We start from the raw sequence: 24,070 nt of genomic DNA, 5'->3' as shown, positions 1-24,070 counted from the left end.
ACTTAAAATTTTTCAAGTATTTTCGTAAACTTTGTATTTAATCAAAACACACATGGGAAAATGATAGTGGATAAAACATTAATAGATTCTTTTCTTCAAAAGTTTCAGAAACAGTAATCATACAGTTTCTAATGATATGAGTAACTGAAGAACTTGACTGTCTTTTGATGTGTTTGCTGCCTTTTTTTCACTTCTTTCTGTGTTGGCTTGCGTTTGCTTGGGAGCGTATGTCTCTCTGGTCTTACTGTTTGGAAACAGAGGGATTGGCGTGAGGAGGCCGTTCTCCGATGGGCATCCCGCGTGCATTTCCTGGGAGCTGCCCTGGACTCCAGCCCCAGCATCCTGAACCCTGCGGCTCTGGGCTCACCTTGGCCCTGACTCTCGTGCAGTCCTCCACCTGCTGCCCTCAACTCTGCTGTCAGCATAACTTGAGTTGCTTTCATTTCTCTTAATTATATATTTCTGGCTTGTTGGAGGGTTTCCTTACTGCTGGTGAGCCCAGCAGTGTGACAGAAGGTGTATTTTATGTAGAACCTGGGGTTTCCACAGCACAAGAGCCTGTAAGATGACTTGTCTGCCACCTCCCCAGAAGAGGAAGTTTCTAGTACTTCAAAAGCCCAACCTTTAGGCAACTTTGTCTCAGCCCCTTTTACCCTGCTTGGTTTCCTCCCCCACCAGCTGGGTGACAGGTTCCGCAGTGGAGACACTTACTGGCAGCCGCCGCTGCTTCTCTACCTCCACGCACACCTAGCGGAGTCCCAGCCTCGGTGGAAGCCCTTGCTGTCAGGCTTCTCCTTCCTTACCCAGGAAGTGCAGGATGCAGGGAAGAGCACTGGCTCAGGGTTCTGGCTGCACCGCACAGCTGCGAACATGGAGCCCGGCTGCGTGTTCTCCACTGCCAGCGGGGCTCCGTCCCCTGACACCCCAGCGTGGCTGTGTTCCTCCTTAGCGTGGCTCCGTCCCCCTCTAGCGTAGCTCTGCCTCCCTCTGTGGGGTCCGTCCCCTCACACCCCCAGCGTGGCTCTGTCCCCCTCCAGCGTGGCTCTGTCCCCCTCTAGCGTAACTCTGCCTCCCTCTGTGGGGTCCGTCCCCTCACACCCGCAGCGTGGCTCTGTCCCCCTCCAGCGTGGCTCTGTGCTCATCCAGCTGCCTGCTTTCTTGCTGTGTAACGCTTTCTCTGTACCATCTGCAGTATTTGAACTTTGAACTTTGAACCTGGCCTTCCAGGTTGCCATGAAGGTAGATTGTCTAGGTATGGGGGTGGGATGTGTTTTACTTGATGACTTGGTAGACTGATGGATGCATTTAGACAAATCATCCCTGGGCTTCCTTCATGCTTTTGATCCCACCTCTCCTTCATCGTGAATATCCTCTCATTTTCCTGATGTCCCTGACTTCCTTTCTGAGCCTCTAAATATACTCTAATTACTTATATTAAGAAACACAATAAAAGAAAACTTTCCCGATCCTGGGTCTCCCCAGTCTGCAGCCCAGACTCTCCTCAGCTTCCTGTGGGAGAGCTGCTTGTGTGTTTATTTTTGAACGAGGACACTGGTCTCCAGGACACTGGAGAGTGGAAGAGCCTCTGGCTCTGGGGCGTGGGCACTCGCCGTCCGGTGCCTTTGCCCCCTGCAGATCCTCAAGGCCCTGACTCCTACCTAGTCCCTACTGTGGTGGCCTGCTCTGTGTGTGCTGGGACCATCTTCATGCAGGGGCATCTTGCCTTTCACCTGCCTCTGCCTGTCTCGGCACCGGATGCCCAGGAGCACCTGATGGGCTTTCATGCATGTCACCTAGCATGTGTGGAAGCTATTCCCAGGATCACCCCTGACCATGTGGGCCAGGGGCCAGTGGAGGTGTCCCTGCACCCATTCCTCAGGGAGGCAGCTCTGCGATGCTCCCCGAGGCTCTGCGGAGGGTCCCCATGATGGAGCATGCTGTTGGCCATCACTGGGTCAGCATGGTGGCTCGGCACTGCCCCTGTGCGTTGGCTCACTCTGCCCATTCCCTGGCCTGCTCCCTCTGTCCCTCACCCAGTGGCCCAAACCACATTTGTCAGAAGCACAGCCAGTCCTGCTGTCGGTGTCCTCGGCTCCTCTGTGCTCAGCTCCCTGAAGCTGGGCTCAGGACCCGCACTCTCCTGGTGGGCAGTCCTGCTTCAGACACCTCTTGGGTTCCTCTCAGTGTGTCTGTGGCCTGTGATGGGCAGCAGGTGAGTGTCACACGGAGGCCGTGGCATGGACTTCACAGTTTTCAGAGGCCCTGGGGTGCAGACGCAGGAACTGTGACTGGCTGGGGGCCCCTGCTCCAGTGCCCTCGGCGCCTTTGAGGCCTCACTGCCGCAGATCCAGAGGCAGCACTACTGCCCCAGCATAGTTGGAACTGCTTCCCGCTTCTCCCCGGCACTGCATGGCCCCTCTGGTCAGCCCAGGCATTCAAGCCAGAAGCTAGCAAATGTATTTTGCTTTTCTTTTCCTAACTCCCGGCAGCCTGCCCATCATCCCTTTGTGACAGTGCTTCCTCCAAAATGCCATGAAGGCCGCCTGATCCTCTACCAACTCCAAGACCGCCTGTGGTGGCCCGCACTGCTGCTACCGCTCGCGGAAGTGGGTTGCCAAACACAGCCATTATGAAAATGAAATGAGCTAAACTTACAACGAAATAAGTCACATTAAAACAAATGCAATCAGTGCTTACAACTGTGCCTTCCTGATTTCTTTACTGCAGGGCTCTCTTATTGGCTAGCAGGGCTTTTGTGTTCTTATGATGGAAACGCCCAGGTATGGTGAGGCCCCTTCCAGCCTCTGCCGGCAGTGATGTCCAGGCCTCTCGCGGTGGCCAGCCCGACGCTCGCTGCAGCCTGGTCGGCACTGATCCTGCTCTTGGGGGGCGGTAGCCATGAAACCAGGCTTTCTGCTCTTTGAGGAGCCCCACAGCTCCTGTGCCTCAGGCCTGCACCCCGGCCACTTCTGTTGCCTGGAGCCCCTTCCTCCGGATCTCAGGGGCCCAGCATCATTCAGAGTTTTCTAGCTTCAGCCTCAGTTCCTCAGAGAGGCCTTTCCAGCCAATGCGACTCGCCAGCCCCTGCCCTCATGGTCCTCTGCGGGCCAGACCAGCGGTGCCGTCTTGTAGAGCGCACGCTTCCACTGACTGTCAGGCTCCCTCTGCGCCCTTGGCCTCAGCACTGCACCTGCACGCGTGGCTGACTGTGGGTGAGCGAATCCTAGAACATCACGTTTTGTTTGTAGAGTGGTGTGTACATTGTTTGTGAGTGGTGTACATGGTGTGTGCATAGGGACAAGACTTGGACAACTTTTGCCGTCACCTGTTAACAGCGGACAGTTCCAGATGTTGCATCACGTCTTTGTTGTGCCTGGTGTCTTCCTCATGCAGGAGAGAGTCCCCTGAGCCTCCTGGCAGAGGCCACAAGGCACCTGCTCCCCGGGGCCTTGTTTTCCTCACCCTTTTTAAGTTGCTCGAAGGCTTCAGCATTTGGGACCAGGTGGAGGCGCGCAATGCCCGGGTCACCTGCCTGCCTTCTGTGCCCCTGGCTGGCCCGTCAGAGGGAGCAGTGGGCACGGCTGAGTCACGCCGACTCAGAATGTTTCATACATTCTGGCTTCCCAGAATGTCTCAGGAGTACGAGGCACTTGCACCTCAGCTTTGACCCCACTCTCGGGTTGCTGGCATCATTACAAACAGGAGAATATAAGGTAGAAATTTCCAGATGCCTTTTTTTTTTCTCTTTGACCAACATGTTTTCAGGGTTGATGCCACAAGAACCAGCTCGTGTCTCAAGTGGCATATTTTGTCAGCATGGCCAGGTTCTTAGCTGACGAGCTGGAGTGCCAGGGCGCTAGGAAACACAGGCACTTTGGGGTTGGGGGGCGGCGTCCTCTTCCGCAGAAGTGGAGGGGATGAGATGCTCCCGAGAGGTGGGATCCGCACTTTCTGGGGACCAGTTACTGATCCTAGAATTCTGAGAGGGAAACGTCAGACGGGCCGCTCACGGTTTGTGGCCTCGTTGGAAGCACTGGGGGAGGGTCCTGGGGAAGGCGTGGAGAAGCCCAGCGAGAGTTGGCCATTCATCCTGAGGGTGCGATTTCCACCCAGACCTCGTGGTGAGGGTAGAGGACACTCCTCACTCAGTCGCCTCCATCTCATGCCTCCTGCGGGCCTGGCCTGGTGTGGCTGGTTCTCGTCCCCAGGTCCCCTCCTCTCGGGAGGCCTTCATTTATGGGAGGCACGGTGGGGGCTGCGGCAGATTTCCGGCTTCTGCTGCTGCTGGAGCTGTCCCAGCTCGCTCCACCCTGGGCTGCTCCGACCCCTGCCCTTCTGCTCCGCACCCCCACAGTGTCCTCTCTAGGGAGAGGTTTTCTGCTGGGACAGTGGAGAGAGGACAGACTCAGAGGCAGCGAGACGGCTCTGAACCCCAGCTTTTCTGCCTAGATATTGGGAGCATTACTTAGTTTCTTCGAACCTTGATTTTCTCATCTGTAAAATGGACGTAGTAGAACTACCTCATGACTTTATTATAAGGCTGAGCGGATCAAGTGTGAATTTAGTGCCTGGTGCCAGTTTGTTCATGGATCCCTCTAATGAGTCATTTATTCAGTCACTGTTTTTGGCTTAGAAACGTGGTCAGGCACAGACCTCAGGCTTTGCCTTCTAGCAGCCCAGAGTCTCCTGGGAGAAACAGCAAATCAGGGACTTTGCTTTTGCAAGCAAAAGCTATTATGAAATTTGAGTTTGCAGATGCCCTGGAATCATGACGGGAGCCCTCTGGCCTGCGGGCCTTGCTGCCCCGTTACCTCCAGCCCCTTTCCCCTCCGGGGGCCGGGTGTGGCCCCACAGCAGCTCCACTTTTGTTTTTTTCTGGTTTTTCACTCCTCCTGGCAGCATAGCCTTTTTGTGTGTTTGTTTGTTTGGAAGAGATGGGGTCTGACGCTATTGCCCAGGCTGGCCTCGAGCTCTTGGGCTCCAGGGTCCTCCTGAGTCGCGGAGACTGCAGGTCCACACCGCTGCGCCCGGCTTCTGGAGTGCGGTCTTCCTGGCCCCAGCAGTCCTCGTGTTTAAAGAGGAAGAGAGCTGCACTGATGGGCAGGAAAACCGTTTCTTGAGGGAAGGTCCAGAGCCGCCTTAGAAGGTGAAGTAAAGCAAACTACAGCCTTCGGCCACTTATTTTGACTGATATGTGGTACAAAACATGTTTTTTGTTTTTATTGAGACAGTCTCCCTCTGTCACCCAGGCTGGAGTGTGGTGGCATGATCTCCGCTCACTGCTGCCTCTGTCTCCTGAGCTCAGGCGATCCTTCTGCTGCAGCCTCCTGAGGAGCTGGGACTACAGTTGTTCATCACCATGCCCGGCTAATTTTTGTCTTTTAGTGGAGGGGGGGTCTTGCCATGTTGGCCAAGCTGGTCTCGAACTCCTGGGCTCAAGCAGTCTGCCTGCCTCGGCCTCTCAGAATGCTGAGATTATAGGCGTGAGGCCCTGTCCTGGCCCAAAATATGCTTTTATATTTAAAAATTTTCCTTTTCTTTACAAATTAGAATTGTCAATTTTTTTTTTTTTTAAACCAGAACAAATGCTTTCTGTGACCTTGTAGAGAATACTGGTTGGCGGGCATCTCTTCTTGGAAGACTCCACTGGAGGGGTCCTCAGAGTGAAGTCACCCCCCCCCTTGGCTTGACGCTCTATTACCAGTCTCTTTTTCTTTCTTTTTTTTCTCTGATGTCTGTGGTGGGGTAATTTGAAAACTCAACCCTCTCCAGCCAGTGGTGAGCACCTGTTCACTTCTCAGACTCCCTGGGCCTCCAGGTGGTGTCCACCAGCGGGGAGCCGAGTGTGCGGCTGGAGTGTGTGGCTGGGGTGTGTGGTTGGAGTGTGTGGCTGGGGCCTGCTTAGCAGAGACGGAGAGCCGAGTGTGTGGCTGGAGTGTGTGGCTGGAGTGTGTGGCTGGGGCCTGCTGAGCGGAGAGTATTTTCAGTTGTTTGTTCCCAGCAGATCTGAGAACCTGAGTAGCAGGAACTGCTTTAGGCCTGGGTCCTGGCCCGGATGGAGTGGCTGTAGAATGCAGGTGTTTTCTGTGTGAGTTGCTAAGTGCTGTTGGGAGCTCTGGAAGTGTCTTTCCAAAGCAGACATTATCAAGCCAGGGCCCTGGTGGCCGCACCAGGCTGGGTGGCTGTGTTACCCGTTTAGGCAGCTAGAACTGGCCTCAGTGGTTCCGGGGGTGCGTACGGTGCAAGTGGGCACGTGGCCGGTGAGCGTGCGGAAGTGCCCCGAGACCCAGGTCCCTGCTCCGGAGTACAGAACGTGTGATGATCAGCGACGGGCCGCAGTGGCGTGACTCGCACCAGCGGCGCAGGAAGCATAAACATATTCCTTCCTGCTGGCAGCCCGTCCTCCCAGGGTGGTGGCCCAGGGCCTGTCCACCTGGGTCGGTCTGCGCTTCTGGGCTTCCCTGTCCTTTCTCCAGCTTCCCCTCCAGTACTGAGCTTGGTGCTCCTCCTCCTCTCCCCACCTGTCACCCCCGTGCCTTCGGAAAGGCCTTACTAGACAGACCGGGGACAAGAGGGAATCTGCTGTTTCTGGGGACGTCAGAAGCTGAGCTCACTGGACTCGGCTCTGGAAGCGTGGTTGTTCTCCGAATACGTGTTTTCTTCTTTTACTGATCCTTCTGCTAAGCGTGAGACCCCACTATACCAGGTGCTGGGTACACCGAGGTGAGCACGACCCAGTCCCTGCTTTCAAGAATGATTAAGAGAATTGCAAAATATTAGTGCCATGCAGAGTCCCAGGCGCCACCAGCAGGGGCAAATGCAGGCCCGGGAGGGCGCGGCGGTGGAAGACGGGCTACACAGAGCAGGGGAGGCTCCACAGCTGACTCTCGAATGGTCTTCCCCAAGGGCTGGAGGCGTATGTGTTAGGGGCTCAGGGTTGGGGAATTTTGTGGCACGGTGACAGACAGTGTTGCAAGAAGAATGAACTCGTACACAGACCTGATCACTTGGTGGCTTCACCCTAGAGCGTGTTGTCAAGCCCCCGGCCTCTCTCTGCCTTCTGGCCTCCCCTGGCTCTGCTGCTCTGCTGGTCTCTGCAGCCGGCCTTTGGGCAGCAGGCAGTGTCTGGGAGTGGCCTGTGTCCAGGCAGTGGCAGTGTCCGGGGAGTGAGCAGTGTCTGTGGAGTGGCCAGTGTCGAGGCAGCGAGCAGTGTCCAGGGAGCGGGCAGTATCCAAGCAGCAGGCAGTGTCCAGGGAGTGGCCTGTGTCCGGGCAGCAGTCAGTGTCCATCCAGGCAGCAGGCAGTGTTTAGGCAGCAGGCAGTGTCCAGCCAGTGGGCAGTGTCTAGGGGGTGGCCTGTGCCTGGGCAACAGTGTCCAGGCAGCAGGCAGTATCCGGGCAGCAGGCAGTGTCCAGGCAGCGAGTAATGTCCATCCAGGCAGCGAGCGGTGTCCAGGCAGCAGGCAGTGTCCAGGCAGCGGGCAGTATCCAGGCAGGGGGCAGTGTCCAGGCAGCAGGCAGTGTCTGGGCAGCAGGCAGTGTCTGAGGAGCGGGCAGTGTCCAGGCATTGGGCATTGTCCAGGTACCGGGCAGTGTCCAGGAAGTGGACAGTATCTGGGCAACGGGCAGTGTCTGGGCAGTGAGCAGTGTCCAGGCAGCAGGCAGTGTCCAGGCAGCGGGCAGTGTCCAGGCAGTAGGCAGTGTCTGAGGAATGGGCAGTGTCCAGGCAGTGGGCAGTGTCTGAGGAATGGGCAGTGTCCAGGCAGTGGGCAGTGTCCAGGCAGCGGCCTGTGTCTGGAGAGCAGATGGTGTCTGGGGCGTGCTGGTGTCTCATCTCCAGCTGGAGGGACTTAGGTCCCCATGACTTGTGAAGCTGTTTCAGGAACAGCACTGATGACCACATGGAGCACTCTCCGGCCTACTTGGGAGGTCCATCAGGGCTGCTGTGAAGGCGGCACAGGCCATACATGCAGAACCCGGGTGCCTGTCCCACTCCTGCCCCTGTCCTGTGGCCCAGGGTCTAGACACATGGAGCTGGAGGCAGAGGGGCTGCTGAGCCGGCTGGACAGGCCTCTCTGTTGACGGGACCACGACTTGGCACCTTCTCCCCTCGACACTTCCAAGGCATACTTGCCAAGGGTCCGCACCCGCTCTGTGGTTCGAGGCTGGTGCAGCCGCTCTAACTGGTCTGCCATCTGCAGGTTCCCTGTTGCCACCAGAGTGACCTTGCCGGTGTTGGGGTCGGTGTCTGCCGTGAGTCAGGTCCCTGCACAGTCCTCCCTAAGCAGTGGAGGAACACTGGTTCTTTGCATGGCCCCAGGGCGGTCCCAGCCTCTGTCCCCGGCCTGCGCTGGCTCGGAGCATGCCGGCCATCTGCTTGGGCGGAGCCTGTCCACCACCGCCTGGTGCCTTCCTGCCCGTCCTTTTAAGGCCTCTCCTCCTCTGGGAAGCTTTCCCAGACGAGGCAGGCGATGGAGAAGCTGCGTCTTCCCCGCCACCATACCCTCAGGGTGGCACTTGGCACCGTGAGGAGCTATCTGGGGCTCCTCTGGGTGTTTTCCCCTCCCTGTGAGCTCCTGGAAGGCAGGGGTCCTGGCATTCCATCTTGCCTCCTCGCGTCATGGGCGTGCCCGGCAGCCTGAGGGGCGGGGAGTGGACCAGGCACTGCAGAGGCCCCCAGCCTGGGTCTGAGGCTGGAGCTGGAGTCACAGGGCGGCAGTGCCGAACCCAGGCATGCCACTGGCACACACCCAGGCCGTGCAGACAAGGGCGGTGGCGGCCGTTCTTCCACGCATGTCCCCCTCATGGCAGCCCTGTACTGCTGCCTGTGGTAGGGTTAGGGTCTGCTGTCGCTCCTTGGGCCATGACATCGCCACTACCATCACATTTGCGGAGCTCCGTGGGCATCCATGGGAGCATCTGGACCAGCAGCGCCTCTGGTACACAAGGCTGTTTCTTGGTGAATCAGCAAGTCTGGGCTCCTGCCGTTTCTGGGTGAGCCCTGTGCTTGGACAGTTATGAATCATTTGCTTGCCTCTTGATTTGCGTCAATCAAACCACATGTGAAGAAAGCGGCAGTGAGCGGCGCTCTGCCGGCAGCCTGGCTCCAGCGCGGGGTGGCTTGCCAGGGACAGCCTCAGGAGGCCAGCCTGCGCGGCCTGGTGGTCTGGGCTGCGGGCCTGGGGTGGCCTCAGTGCGAGGGGCTTCCGGCCGGCCCCCGCCCTTTCTTCCCCCGATCCCCGTCAGCCGCGGGAGATGGGTGAGATGGTAATGATAGCCTGGCGTGTGCTGGCTTCCTACGTGTAATCCTGTGGCCAGGGGCACATATTCGCAGCTCTGGGAATGTTTATGGTTGGAAGCTCATCCGCTGATCTGTTCTTCCCTGTCACACAAAATCACTCCGGGACAGGGCTCTTTGCAAAGATTCCCTGTAAGAAAGGCTTAATTAAAAAGGGATGTCACCATGCCCCTCCCCTCCTTCAAACCAAGAGAAGCAGCAGAAGGGGGAGTGGCCCAGGATCGGAAGGACAGCCGGGAGGAGCGTGGGCACCAGGCCAGGCCTAGGGAAGGTCCGTCCACCCGGGACTTCTGAGCCTTTTCTTTTCTGGAGCAGCTTTGGGGATGAGCCTTGCCCCCCGTTGAGTCACTGTGACAGCTCTGCACTGTGCTGGGCTGAGAGAGCCCTGCCGTGGAGGGCCAGCTGGGAAACTAGGGTTCCCAGGGGACCCCTGCTTCAGTGGCTTGCTTTGCTTTGGTTATTTTCGAGGTAAGCAAATTAGGTTCTCGTTTTTACTGTGAAGGTTACTTTTATTGTTGTTGAATTAGCTGTTGAATGGTAGCTGTTGTCCTAGTTTCCTGGTTAGTCATGGCTGTGGCTTGTGCCTTAGAGACCAGCAGCACCCTGGCTCATTCCCATCTCTTGGTGGGGTCCATACATAATTTGCCCTTAAAACTGGGAGGGGACGCCAGGGTGCACTGGGTTTGTGCTGCCTTTTGGTAAAATAATCAGAAGTGGGGTTTGTGCTGCCTTTTGGTAATGATCAGAAGTGGGGTTTGTGCTGCCTTTTGGTAATGATCAGAAGTGGGGTTTGTGCTGCCTTTTGGTAATGATCAGAAGTGTGTTTAGATGTGCCTGATCCAGGGAATTGTGGAAACTTAGTGGCCATGAGGTCCTCTGGCTCTGAAATTTCTCGCTGAATGGGCTGGGAGGGTGTAACCTTCCATAAGTGTGAGCCCAGGTTTATGTTTGCAACAAATAATAAACAGCAAAACAGAACAGAGTGACACCCCTGTCCAAATCTAGCACCTTCACTGGCTATCTTTCATTTTTTATTACAGAAAATTTCAAACATTTTCGAAAGTGAAAAGACAATAAGGAGCGGACTAGGCTGCTGCCCCCACCTTCAGCGATGGCTGAGCAGGGCCAGGCCTGCCTCACTGTATTGTTTCAAAGCAGTTCTACTGTCATGCAAGTGTCTTCTGAACAGGCAACCGTAATACCATTATCACAGCTTTAACACGTTAATATGTTAATACCATCAGATAATCAGTCATTTAAAATCCCCATTGTCTCAACAAGTTTTCATTCTCTTTTCTTTTCGTATGTGGCTGTTGTTCAAATAAGTGTTACGTAAGGTTCGTGGGTTCTGATGGGCCACTGTCACTTGTGATGGACACAGCCGTTCCCTGCCTGTTGCCCTCCAGTCTGTTTGTTGGGAGCTCGGCTTGTTGTCCTGTTGCGTGGCCACAGCAGAACTCTCACTGCCTGTGTCCATGTGGCGTGTTGAGCAGGTTCCTCCCCACTCTCTTTCTGGTGACCTGGTGGTCGCAGCTGGAGCCTGTGCCGGACTGGGGCTAGTCGGCGAGACTGTGGCATGGGAGTGCAGGCGTTCTGCTGGGTGATGAGCAGGTCCTGAAGGTCGCTGTCTAGCTTCATTCCCTCCTTCCTGGGGGCTGCAGAGTGATGATCCAAGAGGCTTATTCTTGACTCAGGTAAAATACTTCTGCAGAGAGGAAGTGCCCTCATCAGCTCTTCGGCTCACAGAGGAAACACTTTCTTTATTTACCATCTTTCAGAGGAATGAGCTCGTTGCTTTACATCATCTGAAGGTAACTAGTGAGCTTTGTTGTTTGTTTTTGTGTGTAATTGTGAGCTCGTGGATTCAAGTGTATTCCATGTCTTTTAGGCCTTTGCTGTTGTTATTCTCACTGATGTTCACCTTGTCCTCCTTGATGCACGAGGCCTTGTGGAGTTGGCCCTTGAGTCTTTTGGACATAACCCTTGCAGTCTTTGATTGCTTCCTTGCTCTGCTGTGACAAGACACCTTGTCACCTTGTATAATTCCTGTCCCCGGAATTTATCTGATAATCCATCTCAGTATCCTTAAACACATGTGTAAAGTCCGTTTGAGCATCTGAGGTGATGTGTTTCTAGGTTCCGGGAATGAGGATGTAGACCCTGTGCGGAGTATCGTTTATCCTTCCTGTGCTCAACCCTCAGACCTGCAGGTCTGGTCTCTGACTCTGCCACTCTTCGTAGGCAACTCTCTGGCCAGATCGCTAGGGAGGGAAGAAACTGTTGCAGGAATGCAGGGACAGCTTGGGATGAGAGGGCCAGGGTAGATGCCCATCTAAGGGTCTAGGAAGGCACAGAGGTGAGCCCCTCTGCTGCTCTCGTCCCCTACAGCTGCCTGCCCTGCTCTGCCAGGGTCAGAGGGCATCACCTGGGGCGCCCACAGCAGCAGGGCAGGGGTGCCTTGGGGGTGAGTGCAGATGGCTGGCTGCGAGAGGTTCCAGTACTGGGTTTGACGGTCAGGGTGGTCTTGTTATCTTTTTGATTCTGGCCATCCTTGTGGATAGAAAGTGACATCTCATTGTGATTTTGATTTACATTTTCCTGAGGTTAACAACTAATGATGGCAAGCATCTTTTCACATGCTCATGGGCCATTGTACATCTTTGGAGAAATGTCTGTTTAAATCCTTTGCTCATTTTAAAATTAGGTTATTTGCCTTTTTATTGTTGAGTTGTCGAGGCCCTTTATATTCTAGATGCAGCTTCTTGAACAGATATATGGTTTGCAAATATTCTTTTCCATTCTGTAGGTTGCCTTTCTGGATGGTGTCCTTTGAAGCTCAGAAGATTTGTATTTTGATGGTATCCTGTTTAGCTATTTTTTTCTTTTGCTGCCTGTGTTTTGGTAACCTATCAGAGACATTTATTGAGCTCGGATTGGATTGGCATGGTGATGTGGGCCCCCTCTTGGGGCTCCTGGCTTTTGGCTTCCGTTGGCTGTAAATGCTAAAAGGCTTCTCTGGGCTGTTCGGAGACACAGATTTGATTGCCCAGCCAGCTTCTGCAGCGTCTAATGGCTGGATTCGCTTTTCCCACAGTTGTTTTTAATTGAATGTCCATGGGAAAGTGGCCAAGTAAATGGAAGGTTTCACAGAGAGAGCTGGGTTTCTTTGTTGATTTTTTTTGGAAACTGTGCTTTTTTGTCATTATTGTGCAGAGTTTGTTGGAATCTGGCGCCAGGTTGTGAATATCCATTGAGATTTGTGTTGGTCTTGTTGAATATGGCAGCATGATAGTGGCTTTTCCCCCACTCTAAACACAAGTTCCAGGAAATTTCGAGGCTCTGTGTGACTTCCAGGTGGACATCTTCCCTACTGAGAGATTAATTCTGGGACATGGAGCCGTCAGGGACTCTGAATGTGGGACACACAGCCTGAGGGGAGAGGCCACGTCGTGGAAGGATGAAGGGCAGCCTGTCTTCGGGGTCCAGAACTGAACTCTCACTCAGCAGCTGTGCCGGCCTCAGCCACCCAGGCTTTGTGTCGGTAAAATGGGGATGACGACGGCGCCTACCCGAGAATCCGGAGAGCCACGTTGGGGGATGGAGAGCTCTAGGGAGGATGCCGACAGATTTGCCTCTCACAGTCCTGAACACAATCACCAAGAGGAACTGTTGACTTCATGTGAACTGAGTATTCCTCACTATTCCAAACACAGCAGCACTGAAAACAGAATGTGTAAACAAAAAACACACTAAGCTGACCGAGCATGGTGGCTCACACCTGTAATCCCAACACTTTGGGAGGCCACGGTGAACGGATTGCTTGAGCTCAGAAGTTCAAGTCTGGGCAACACGGCAAAACCCCTTCTCAAACCCCTTCTCTACTAAAAGTATAAAAATTAGCCGGGCCTGGTGGTGTGCACCTGTGATCCCAGCTACTCGGGATTCTGAGATGGGAGGGTCACCTGAGCCCAGGAAGTCAAGGCTGCTGTGAACCATTATTGCACCACTGCATTCCAGCCTGGGCAACTGGAGTGAGACGCCATCTCAAAACAAACACCGAAAAACACGCTAAGCCCCAACCTTTTTACTAGCTTTACATTCTGAATCTTGCATTTCCTTCAGCTCCAAACTAATGAGGAAAGTGAAGGTTGTGTGTCTATCAGATAAACCCAGTCCTTTGAGTTGTAAGTATTTTGGGAGATTTGTAACTAATTAGGATATATTTAATATTAGTGCACATATTTGCCATGTTTCTGAATGAGAAACGGACACTGTATTTTCCTTGCCAAAAGCTAGCCTACCAGTATATAATTTACTCTGTATTTGAGGTTTTTTGGAGGTCTGTGCGTATATTGGTTTGAACTAAGAGCCACTTCAGTCTGCACGTGCCGCTCACAGTAACACCCACATCTGTTGCGTCCGTCAACAGGTCATCTTACTCCTTTCCATTAAGTAGATGGTTTAATGATCTCAGAAATGTCAGATAGTTCCCCGTTAGTGCACGTAAGAAATTATACAAATGTTGAATGCAAGTAGCACATCTTTGTTTGGAACAAGGGAGTGGTCCGGTTCCCAGGAGACTGGAAAGCATTGTAATATTCCCGATTAGGTTATAAATGTCTAGGTTTTTTAGCCCCCAGACTATTTCAGCTTATTCTGGATTCTCATTTTTAAAGGCCTCTTTTTCTCTATCACCTGCTTCGCCGTGTCTCACTGCGAGATTTCCTGTTTTTCTGCATGTCGCCAGCTCTGCCCTTTCTTCTTTCCAGTTGAATACGTTGGGGGACAGCTAATGAGCGTCCCATTGAGGCCACAGCAGGTTCCTTGGGCTTGCTCAGAATTTCCCTCTCCATGGTGTCACCAACAGTGCTTCTCTATTTCCATCATCCATTCATTTTTACACATACAGTTGTGGACAGGCCGCAGGGTCCACACAGCTGCTGCAGTGCAGCCTGAGACAGAGCTGATGGGGCAACCTCCAGGACTCTGGGTCCTCACCTGCTGCCTTGAGAGTAGTCAGGCTGCTGGAAGGCTGGTGACATCCTGAGCTCATCCAGACAGTAGGCTCTGGGACCTCAAGGGCCACCTGTGTGCAGTTGACTCTCTCCCAGAGTTGCCTGTTGTGTTTTGTGTAAGGACATCATTTGAGGGGGAAGGTAAGTCAGGTCCACTCACCGCTGTTGTCTACGAAGCCCTGACACATGATAATATGCAATTAACAAAGTACTGGGATGAGATCCGAGCCAGCCTTGGGTCGTAAGAACCAAACCCATCATCGCTGGCCTTGTAATTACACTGTTGTGTGTGGACAGTTTGTACTTTTCCCCTTTCGAGCAACTTGGAAGATTTGCTGTGTCTTGAAGTTGAAATGACTTGAGTCATCTTCCTTTAGAAGGCTTCTGTGTAGAAACTCAGCGTCTGAACGCGTGGTGAGCCAGCAGTCCTGGCCACGGGGTGACCAGTGCTTGATACTTGTCTTTTTAGGAAAGTGCACAGGGGCTGACAGCGGCCAGCCCACTGGGGCGAGTGTAAGGACCCTCCTCCTCCGGGAGACCAGCAGGGCATTATGCTTCTCATTCAGTGGGGAAAACTGAGGTTCTGAAGAATGGAGCTTGCAGATAATTCCTGCAAACTGGGATGGAGTTTGGCACTGAGCTAAAAGGTGCTGAGGTGATGCCTGCAGGAGTTACCTGGCCAGTGCCAGGAAGTCAGACCCCACCCTTCCTTGGGCACATAGACAACGTACAATATTTGCTAGGTGCATATGTGCATCACATGTATGTAGACGTATGAATGTATATATGTATGAATGATGGGGGTGCTTGGACGGCTTCCATCTGCTGGTAAATTAGGTCTTAGTGTGCACATTAAGAGCGTCTTCTAATTGAGCGTTTCCAGTGGTAGCTGCCTAGAATCAAGCCGCTGGAAGCTCAGCTATGGAAGTGATGGGTCCTTGAGATTTCTTGCCAGTGCGATGAGCCTTTCTTTAAAAGCCAGCTCAATTCCATTCTTCTGTGTAGCTGTTTCCTTGTTTCTTTCCATTTTGTGGGGTAGGGAGCCTGGCACCATCCACCTGGTGCCCCAAGGTCTCCTGGTAGGCTTCCGCACAGAAGCTTGCCGGCGTGACCCTGTTCTTGGTTAACGACTGACGAAAAGGCTAAGAGAAGTTCGGTTCCCACACCTGGGTCTCTGCAGCTTCCTGGGGAATCCTCTTCCATTTTCTCTGTCAGTCCCTCGTGAGGGGCTGTGTCCCTGACCGGAAATGGGTGGTCCCCTGGGATCACCCTATCTTCCTGGGCCTGCAGGCCTCCTAGTCACAGGGCAGGTTCTCCTGTCCCTCCAGGCGGTCATGAGCACCAAACTGAGTGTGCTGTGGAAAGTTTGGTCGAAGCCAGTACCGAGGAAGTATGCTGATTCCTTTTCGTGGTAAGTCAGAACTCAGGGAGAAATTTGTTTACTTTCATGATGAATGTCTTTATCCTTGACATGTGGCTTATTTACTCAGCGTCTTTTCAAAATCACACTTTATCCTGAGAAAATCTAGACGCAAGTCTAATCTCTGATCTCTTGGCTCACTCTTTGCAGTGCGGAGTGGGTCCTGCTCCTTCCAGGACGGGCCTGCCTAGGGCTGTCAGTGGGGCCTGGCCCCCCAGGGCCACCGTCCTGGCCACCACCCCGAGGCTGGGAGCGGCCAGCACTGTTGGCATTCCCCGTTTGCTGAGGACCAAGCTCCTTCCTCCAGCACCCGTTCCTGTTTCCTAAGGAGAAAGCTCAACAGCGAGAATGGGATGAACTGAGCAAATAAATTACAACCAAGTGAATGTAAACCCCTCTCAAAACATTTTCTGATTATTTTGATAACTCTTTGACCTAATTTGGACAACAGTTAGGGAAATTCTGATTTATGCCTGGAATTCAAGTATCGCCTGTAACTTGGTGTGTGTGTTTTAAGTGCTTGATATTTGTCTTTTTAGGAAAGTGCACTCATTCTTAGACGAGACGGTATTTGAAAGACTGTGTTTGGAATGTGCGGAATTACTGTGTAAGACTCAGAAGCTGGGAGCAATGGCAAGCGGCTAGCTTTGTGTGGAAACTGAGCAGCTGGCTGGAGCAGTCTCTGTCCTTGCGGGTGGAGAAGCCTGCGAGGGGATGCAGAGGGCCTGCCCCAGGGCAGAGCTCTTCTTGATTTTAGCCTCCCTTGCCGTGTAGAAGGGCGCAGGGCCCCGGGCACAGGCCTCTTCTGCGGAGCGCTCCAGGTCCGCCTTGGCTCGGGGCTCCGCCTCCTCGTGAGGAAATGTCGTGGAGCTGTGGTTTGACGTTTCCGGTTTGTGGCTAGTTTCTTGTGTGTACAACTCTCTATAGCTGTGCCGAGCCCTTCCGGGAGCAGTTGTAGATTTTTACTGCCTTCAGCACGTCCTCAAGGGTTCAGGGAGTCCTTTCTGTCCACCGTTGTATCCGGGGACCCTGGGCAGCTGCTGAGTGGTGCCATGGGCCCTGGGGCTCCGCTGGGAACTGTTGGTCACTGGTGCTCTTCAGACTCCATCGGCTTCCTCTCGAGGGTCTGTATCAGAGGCCGTCTGTCTGGTGTGATGGGGCGGGTGTGGTATGCTTGTCCATGGTCACGGACTAGGGTAATTATTATAGGTGCAGTGGATGGGAACTTTCTGTGGGCCGGGCACTGCCCTAGACCCTGGACGGTGGTAGGTTCCACTGTCTCCCAGGTGATAGATGGCAACCCCAGAGGTCAAGTAATGTGTCCAGTGCCACAGGAGTGGTAGGTGGTCAGGTGGCACCCCCCATGCAGTGTACAGCTGCCACGGAGACCATGTGGGCACTTACTCTCCCTCTGCACATCTGTGAGCACCAGCCGTGCACAGCCACTGTGCCAGGATGCCCAGGGTGGTGTCCTGAGAGATTACCAGTAGCTCTGCCTTGTCCCCTGTGGCTTAGGGGACCTCCAGTGGTTAGGGCTGGGGGAGATGAACCTAATGACCTGGTGTCCCCTGGGGGAGGCTGCAGCACCTGGGTGTGGGGTGGAGCAGGAGTCCCAGGAGCTGTAGAGGCCAAGGAGGGGTGCCTTATAGGCACTGTCAGCGCTGGCTAAGTGAAGGAAGAGCCTCTTCCACTTTACAAGCTCACAGTCCCCTTTGGGCTACCTGGAAGTGGTGACACTGGGAGGGCCCCAGGGGGCAGATGTGGAATGAGAAGACAGAGGGACAGAGGGTGGGGTGTGAGCTGTGAGCTGCAACACTTGCCTTTGGGTGTGTGGAAGCCATGATGATTTCTTGGCCAGTGGCTTATAATTTCCCAGAGGGAGCAAAGCTGTGTGTCATGAAATCGTGGACTCTTGCCTCGGGACAGCTGGTCTATAATCGTTAGCCTCCTCTGTCCTCAGCAGCCCTGGTGGCACCTCTGGAACAGGTTGGGTAGCATGGCCAGCACAGGGCCAGGTGCCCCTGGGCAGGTGCGCTGTGAATCTATGCTGCAGGATGGAGGGCTGGGTGGGCCAAACCAGTGGCTTGCAGTGCAGGGCAGTGAGGACAGTCAGAATCTCAGTGTGGGCTCCTGGGACTAGGGTCCGGGCCTATGGAGAATCAGGGGCACATTTCCTACCTAGTGGCTCTGCTATAGGAGGTAGGCCTGCCTGGAGTGTGGGCTCCCTGCCCTGGGCGCTGTGCTGGGATGCCAGCCGGGGGCTATGGCAGTGTAGTGGGCTCCGGCTGGCCTGGCCCCTTGGCCTTGTGGTTCACCTCTGGTCTCAGCAGTCTTCGCTGGCTGGCAGCCCCTCTGGATGCCATAGCAGCCTCTGTGCAGGCGTAGGGGCCCTGCGTCCCTCTCCCTGTCCTTGGAGGGGGAGCGGGGCAAGGCAGGCCACGCTCCTGCCATACGGTTGGTGTATGAGGGTGGACAGGCAGCTCGCTCTGGCCTCACCTCATCCCACCAGGCCCAGGAGGTCAGTACACAGGCCTGATCGGGGCACTGTGCACTCAGCGGTAGCCAACCCATGGCATGGTTCCCACATGCCCGTTCACCCCTAGGACCTAGCAAAATGCTTGAGCTCATGCATAACTTTGAAATGGTCTTTGGAAGTTCCAAGAAGCCCGTTGTCTCTGACACTTGTTTGGGATGCTGCAGAGCTGGCCGACCTTGAGCCTCCGCCCAGCCTGGTGATTTTGTCTTTGTGGGGTGCCTGTGTTGGTGCCGGCGCTGTGGCCTAGTGGGCGTTGGCATCACCTTGTGTACCTGCTCTGTCCTTTGTGCCCCAAGGCTCTATGGAGCAGAGGAGTCTGGGCAAAGGGAGGGCCTGGGTCCCTGCCCCACCCCACCTCCCCCCGGGAGAGCTCTTCACCTGCCCCACAGGCAGTGTTCAGAAAGCGCCGAGGGGTGGTACCGGGAGGCCACCAGCAGTGGGGTCCCCACAGGCAGTGTTCAGAAAGCGCCGAGGGGTGGTACCGGGAGGCCACCAGCAGTGGGGTTTTTCTTTGATTTTGGAAGTGCTGTTTCTGAGTGGGAGGCCTTGGCTTCGCTGGAGGAGCGATTTGTTTTGAAACCACACCCATTGCTGGGCTAAGATTGACTTCCTGATATGAAAGTCTGTGGCGGTGTTTGCTGAGAAGTCACACGTTTGAAGGGAAGGGTTTTATGACTTCATCTGTGACGCCTCTGGAGCACTGTCAGAGGCTGTGATTTTTCCTGAATGTGCCGGACCCATCCTGGGGTCGGCACACATGTGGGAGCCCTGCTTGTCACCTGGGGGTTAGGGTGACCCGGAGCAGCAAGTTCTCCCCTGGGGCGGGTTCAGAGTGGCTCAAGGGAGGTGGGAGAGCCCCAGGGCTGGCCCCTGGCTCTTTGCCCCCCATCCACCGCTCTCCAGCCCCTGTCAGGCCCTGCCCGCTTCAGCCCGCATTGGGCCTGCCCTGCTGTGCAGGGGGAGGGGCAAGAGAGTCCATCCTCGGGGCTCTCTGAGCTGGACAGTTCTGAGAGGCAGCTTCCAGCTCGTGGTAAAAAGAAAGCCCAGTGCCACACCTCCAGCAGCATATGGGGGCCTTCAGGTCCCTGGAACACCGAGGAGGAGGGAAGGGGCAGGATCCTCTGACAGGGCAGCAATGGGGCTGGGTGTCCCTGCACAGTGTTTACACCCTGGGACCTGCCGCAGGGTATGGCTTTCAGGAGAGCCTCCTCCAAGAAACACTAAGGACAGGACGAGGCTTCCAGAGACCTTGGCTTCCACCCAGGAAGGCTGATCTGTTCTCTGACTGTTGCATCAGCTTCCTCACCCTCTGCAGGTTTCAGGGTACGAGCCCTAGGGAGCATCATTCAGAGCACCCTGTTGGCCTCTTAGGATCAGGAGGGCCTCGGCTCACCCAGGCCATCTCCCTCTGGTCGCATGTGGTTGGCCGTCCTGTCAGGGCCGTGGGCAGCCACACTTCTTTTTCCAAGATAAACCGCTGCATCTGCCCGGCGACCTTCATGCATAGTCTTACATTAGCACATTCTTAACAGACATTTAAAAACCAACCAAACAAAATCCAGTTTCCTGCCCCCACGCTCTCTCGCTCTTTTGCCACACTCACAAATGTGAGCTGCATTTGGAAATGCCTGTGCTTCCATTTGCAAACCAAAGCTGAATGGAACCTGGCAGGCGCATCTGCTCCCCCGCGGTGGAGGCTGGGGCGGCCCGAGTGGAAAGAGGTGAACCCTGTGCCTGCTGGGAGTCCCCGAGCAGCAGTAACCCCGGTGTCTGGGATGGCCTTTGGGGTGTGATCTTAGGCTGAGGCCAGAGCCCGTCTCCCCGCAAGCTCCCCCGTCTGGCCTGGGGAAGTCAGCCCCCTCCTTTCCAGGGCTGCTTCTTTCCCCTTTTGTTTTCAGTCATTGAGCCCCCGCTCGGGGACGGCCCCCACCCCGAAGGTCCTGTGTGCCCTGAGTAAGCTGCTGGCTCTCGGAGGTGCCCACGTAACCTTCCTTTCGGATCTGATGGGAGCCGTGGCCAGACGGGGCTCTGCCCTCACAGAGCTTCCCCTCTGCGGAGAAGGGGCAGAGTGGTGTCACAGGGCAGCCAGCTTAGATGGAGCAGCAGGAGGGAAGGCTCAGCTGAGTCAGACGGCTGGGACCAGGCCAGGGGCTTGCTCTGCATGCCAGGATAGCAGCATTGGGCTCTGTCCGCCCGTCGGTGCCCCTGTGTCTCGCAGGAACCCCTTCAGGTGTGGTTAACACCTCCAACTTGGAGGCCTTGCCTGACTGTCCTGACCCTGTTTATTCTCCTCTCCCATGTCCTTCTAGAACATACTCTCAGGCAAGACGTGAAGATGCTGCCGTGTATAGAGCCTCACTTCCCTGCCCTTGCCCCTGTCCTTGACAGCAGCTCTCTGTGGGCCTAGCGATAGCCCTTGGGCGTCAGTGCCAAGAGCTGCCCTGGCTGGGGGCTCCTGGTGGTGCAGAGGTGGACGCCTCCACACCTATGCATGGAGGCCCATGGGGCGGCTCCGAGGGGGAAGCTGTTCACCTGCTGCCTGATGTGAAGAGAAGGGGCGCTCGCCAGGCAGGGGACTGGGCGGGGGTCCTCAGAGCGGGCTTCAGGGCGGCTGACACGCAAGGGGCTGGGCTGGGCGGGGGCCCTCAGGGCGGGCTTCGGGGTGATTGATGTGCAGTTGCAGTGGCCGGCGCCCTTGGACTGGGTCTGACCTCTGGGGCAGAAGCTAGGGTGCGACACAGCAGACATGAAGGAGGGTAGCATTTTCATGTCTTCTAGCAGTGATTGCAGTGGCATGTATGTGCCTTTGTCACCGCCGTAGCGGGTGTGGGGATCTTCTCTTGGCCCCGAGTGTTTGGGGCAGGGTCCCCATCCTTCATTCTCTCCCGTCTTCATCAGCGTAATGGGCCCTCCCTGGGGCTCGGCTTCCCCGGGTTTCACGCGCAGATCTTTCGTGAAGCACAGAAGCTTCCAGGCTGTCTCAGTGGTGCCCTGACCTTCCAGTGAGGGATCCACTCCTTAGATCTTCACGCTGTCCTGCTCACCAGGGCACCAGCTTTTCCAAGGACTGCTTGATGGATTCCAGAACCGTCCCTCTGTGTCCTTAGTGCCTGAGCACAGGCCTCCTTGCCCGTGTTCTTGGGCTGTGAGTGTGGCCCACAGAGTGCCCTCTGCCCATGGCACCTTCAGCCGTGTGCACCCTTGGGGGTGTCCTGCTTGTGGTGCCTGCCCATCCCTGTACTGGCCCAGGTCTTACTGGCCACACTCTTGCCCAGAAAATGAAGCCACACTCCTGCACAGAAAATGAGGCCAGGCCGAGGATGGGGACATTTGGCCAAAAGTGTCAGAGCCAGGCTCTGGCCCCTCAGAGTAGAGATCAGTCTTGCCTAATGGCATTACCTTATCTTGGACCTGGGCAAACAAGGCAAGGGTGATTTGAGAAGATCCTCATCTGTTTCTAATTACATTTCTATCTCTGCTTTCACAAAAGCTTCTCTTTTGTCTCTTCCTCCTAATTATTTTTAAAATCTCAAGGAAAATACATCCCTTCCACTTACAATTCCGCAGAGAACCAAATTGCTACTCTGTTTCTAAAGTGTGTTATTGTGGTCTCTGATACTAAGCCAGGGTTTCTGTAATCCCACTAAAATTTTATCTCACATCACAGAAATTTAGGATTCCCCCAAGGAGACACCACAGGAGGAAATACTAGCTTCTAAAAAGCCACGTGGATACCCCGTCTTGGGTCTCAGTGGACCATGGCTCCTCCTTGGGCCTTGGGGTGAGCGCGGCCCGGCGTCACTGCAGGCGGTGCTGGCGTGGTTGGGAGGGTCCCTCAGGGCTTTCCCCTGGAGTGACGAGGGGGCAGATGCCACCCTGCTGACTCCCACCTAGGGCCTCTGTGTCTGGGGCCTTCAGGGGAAGAGGCCAACCGGTAGGGGTCCGGGGCTCACAAAAGCGGTGCTTTCATGGCTCCAGGCAACCCAAGGACCCTCCAACATAGGCTTTTCTGGACTCCTCAGTCGCCCTGGGCAGTTGGCAGCAGAACCTGCTGGCCGGGCTGGGTGGAGGGTGTCCCTGCTGGGGCTTCTGCCACCGTTAAGGAGCGAGGGAGGATTCTGGCGTGGTTTCAGTTGGAAACCTTGCCTTCTAAGAGGGGACCAGCCCACTGCTGCACCTTCCTCCCTGTGGGCCTGGGCCACCGTCTCACCAGGCACTCTTAGGACGCTGACTTCTGCTTTTCTTCAGCAGGGAGACCCCTTGCCCAGCCTGTGTCTAGCCCGTGGGTTGTGGAGGAGCCAGAAGGCTCCCGCTCTGTGGCCCCGAGTCTCCAGCGTGGGAAATCTGCATGCTGGCTAGCAGGCTAGTAAGGTGCCTGTTCTTGGCAACAGTTGAAACGTGTTTCATCATGTCCTAGGATGCCCCATGGACGCACCTAACAGGGTCCCCCGGGCCTGCCCGTCTCCCAGAGCCCAGGCCTGCCACGGTGTGCTTCCGTCTGTGCAGAGCCCGGCTGGCTGTGGCCACGCGCCATCTCAGCACCCGGCAGCTGCTGGGGTGGGGTTCTGGACTTGGCGCCTTCTGTAGGCCCTCGTTAGTCTCGTTTCTAGCATGTTACCTGGGTTCGTGTACACTCTGCTGGATTTAGTTCCTAAAGTGCATTTAGGCCTCGGCAGGACCTGTCTCACCTGCACGTTCTCGCTTTTCTGTTTGCCTTTACAGAGTGGGCCAGCTGGGCTCAGTCTTATCTTTAGCACCACCCCGACCACCCCTGCCTCAGGAGGCTGAGGCTTCAACCCAGCCCGGGCAATGTAGCAGGATCCTGTCTCTACAAAAACAAACAGAACACCCAGAATGTCCACCTGAAACCTTAGTGCCGCATTGAATTTAGGTGTGTGTACCTGCAGGGAGCAGAGACTGCCTCTCCAGCCGCTCCCAGGCTGGCTTCTGTCTCAACCCCAGTGCCCTGGCCTCGTCATATTCCACATAGGAAGCTGGGCTTTCTTGGTGGCCGCTGACAGGATAGGCTTCCATGCCTCCTTCTCAGGCTCAAGGTGTGAGTCACCAGCCCAGCAAAGACAGAGCCATTTGCACGATGCCGTGTGAGCCGCCTTCCTGCCCTCCATGGGAAAGGGAGGCAGCGCTCCGGCCCCAGGTGGAAGGCGTGCCCTGGGGGAGGCTGGGCGTGAGAACACGATGGCAGGAGGACCTCACTTGCAACCTTGCAGGCTGCAGGAGCAGAGCTGGAGGCCACAGGCCACACAGCAGAGCCACGGAGAAGTGGTCCTCCCAGGAGTGAGCAGCCTGATAGGCATTTGATAGAGACACTCGGGGCCACAGTGTTGGGATTACTGGAGGGAAGAGAGATGAGGCCAACAGGCCGGTTTAGGGCATTCTGTACCACGACGAAGGATGATAGAAACTGAGCATGTTTATTGGACAACAAGCAGACCCTACTGCAGACCCATTATTTGTACCTCTTGGTTAATACTCATATCAGCACCCTGAGATCCAAGTGTTGTCCTCCCCATTTTATGATGAAGAAACTGGGACATATAAAACTTGCCTAAGATCTGACAACTAGTGAGTGAGGGAGTCTGGTTTGAATTGCACGTCTGGCTTCAGAGTCCACGGTCTTACCCACCATGCGATGCTGCTGCATGAGCGTGTGTGTGTGCATGTGTGCAAGAAAGCCGTCACAGGGCACCCGCAGACAGTCTGGACACGCGGTCCGCAGAGGAGCTTCCATTGGATGGGAACCCCAACCTCTGTCTTTCAGCTGAAGTTCACCAAAATGAATTG

The 24,070-nt window shown here is 55.2% G+C and overlaps 1 protein-coding gene across 19 annotated transcripts in view; it reads left to right on the top strand.

Annotated features, from left to right (window-relative positions):
* HDAC4 (histone deacetylase 4) overlaps positions 1–24,070 on the top strand; it is a 298,215-nt gene that overhangs the window by 67,159 nt on the left and 206,986 nt on the right. For 3 of the 19 annotated variants that reach the window (XM_031651649.1, XM_031651661.1, XM_031651662.1), the window contains exon 1: positions 5,523–9,765. The exons of 6 other annotated variants lie outside the window; for them this stretch is intronic. In XM_031651649.1, the coding sequence (XP_031507509.1) occupies positions 9,455–9,765 (311 nt within the window). In that variant the 5' untranslated portion in view covers positions 5,523–9,454. Of the gene's footprint in view, positions 1–5,522; positions 9,766–13,277; positions 16,857–24,070 lie in introns of those variants that run through there. 10 more of the 19 variants (XR_004176678.1, XM_031651657.1, XM_031651664.1 and 7 more) reach the window with 5 other exon arrangements.

Source organism: Papio anubis, chromosome 10, assembly GCF_008728515.1.
Source record: "Papio anubis isolate 15944 chromosome 10, Panubis1.0, whole genome shotgun sequence".
Classification (NCBI taxonomy): domain Eukaryota; kingdom Metazoa; phylum Chordata; class Mammalia; order Primates; family Cercopithecidae; genus Papio; species Papio anubis.
Note: the sequence above shows the minus strand (reverse complement) of the source record. Positions and strands in the feature narration are given on the sequence as shown.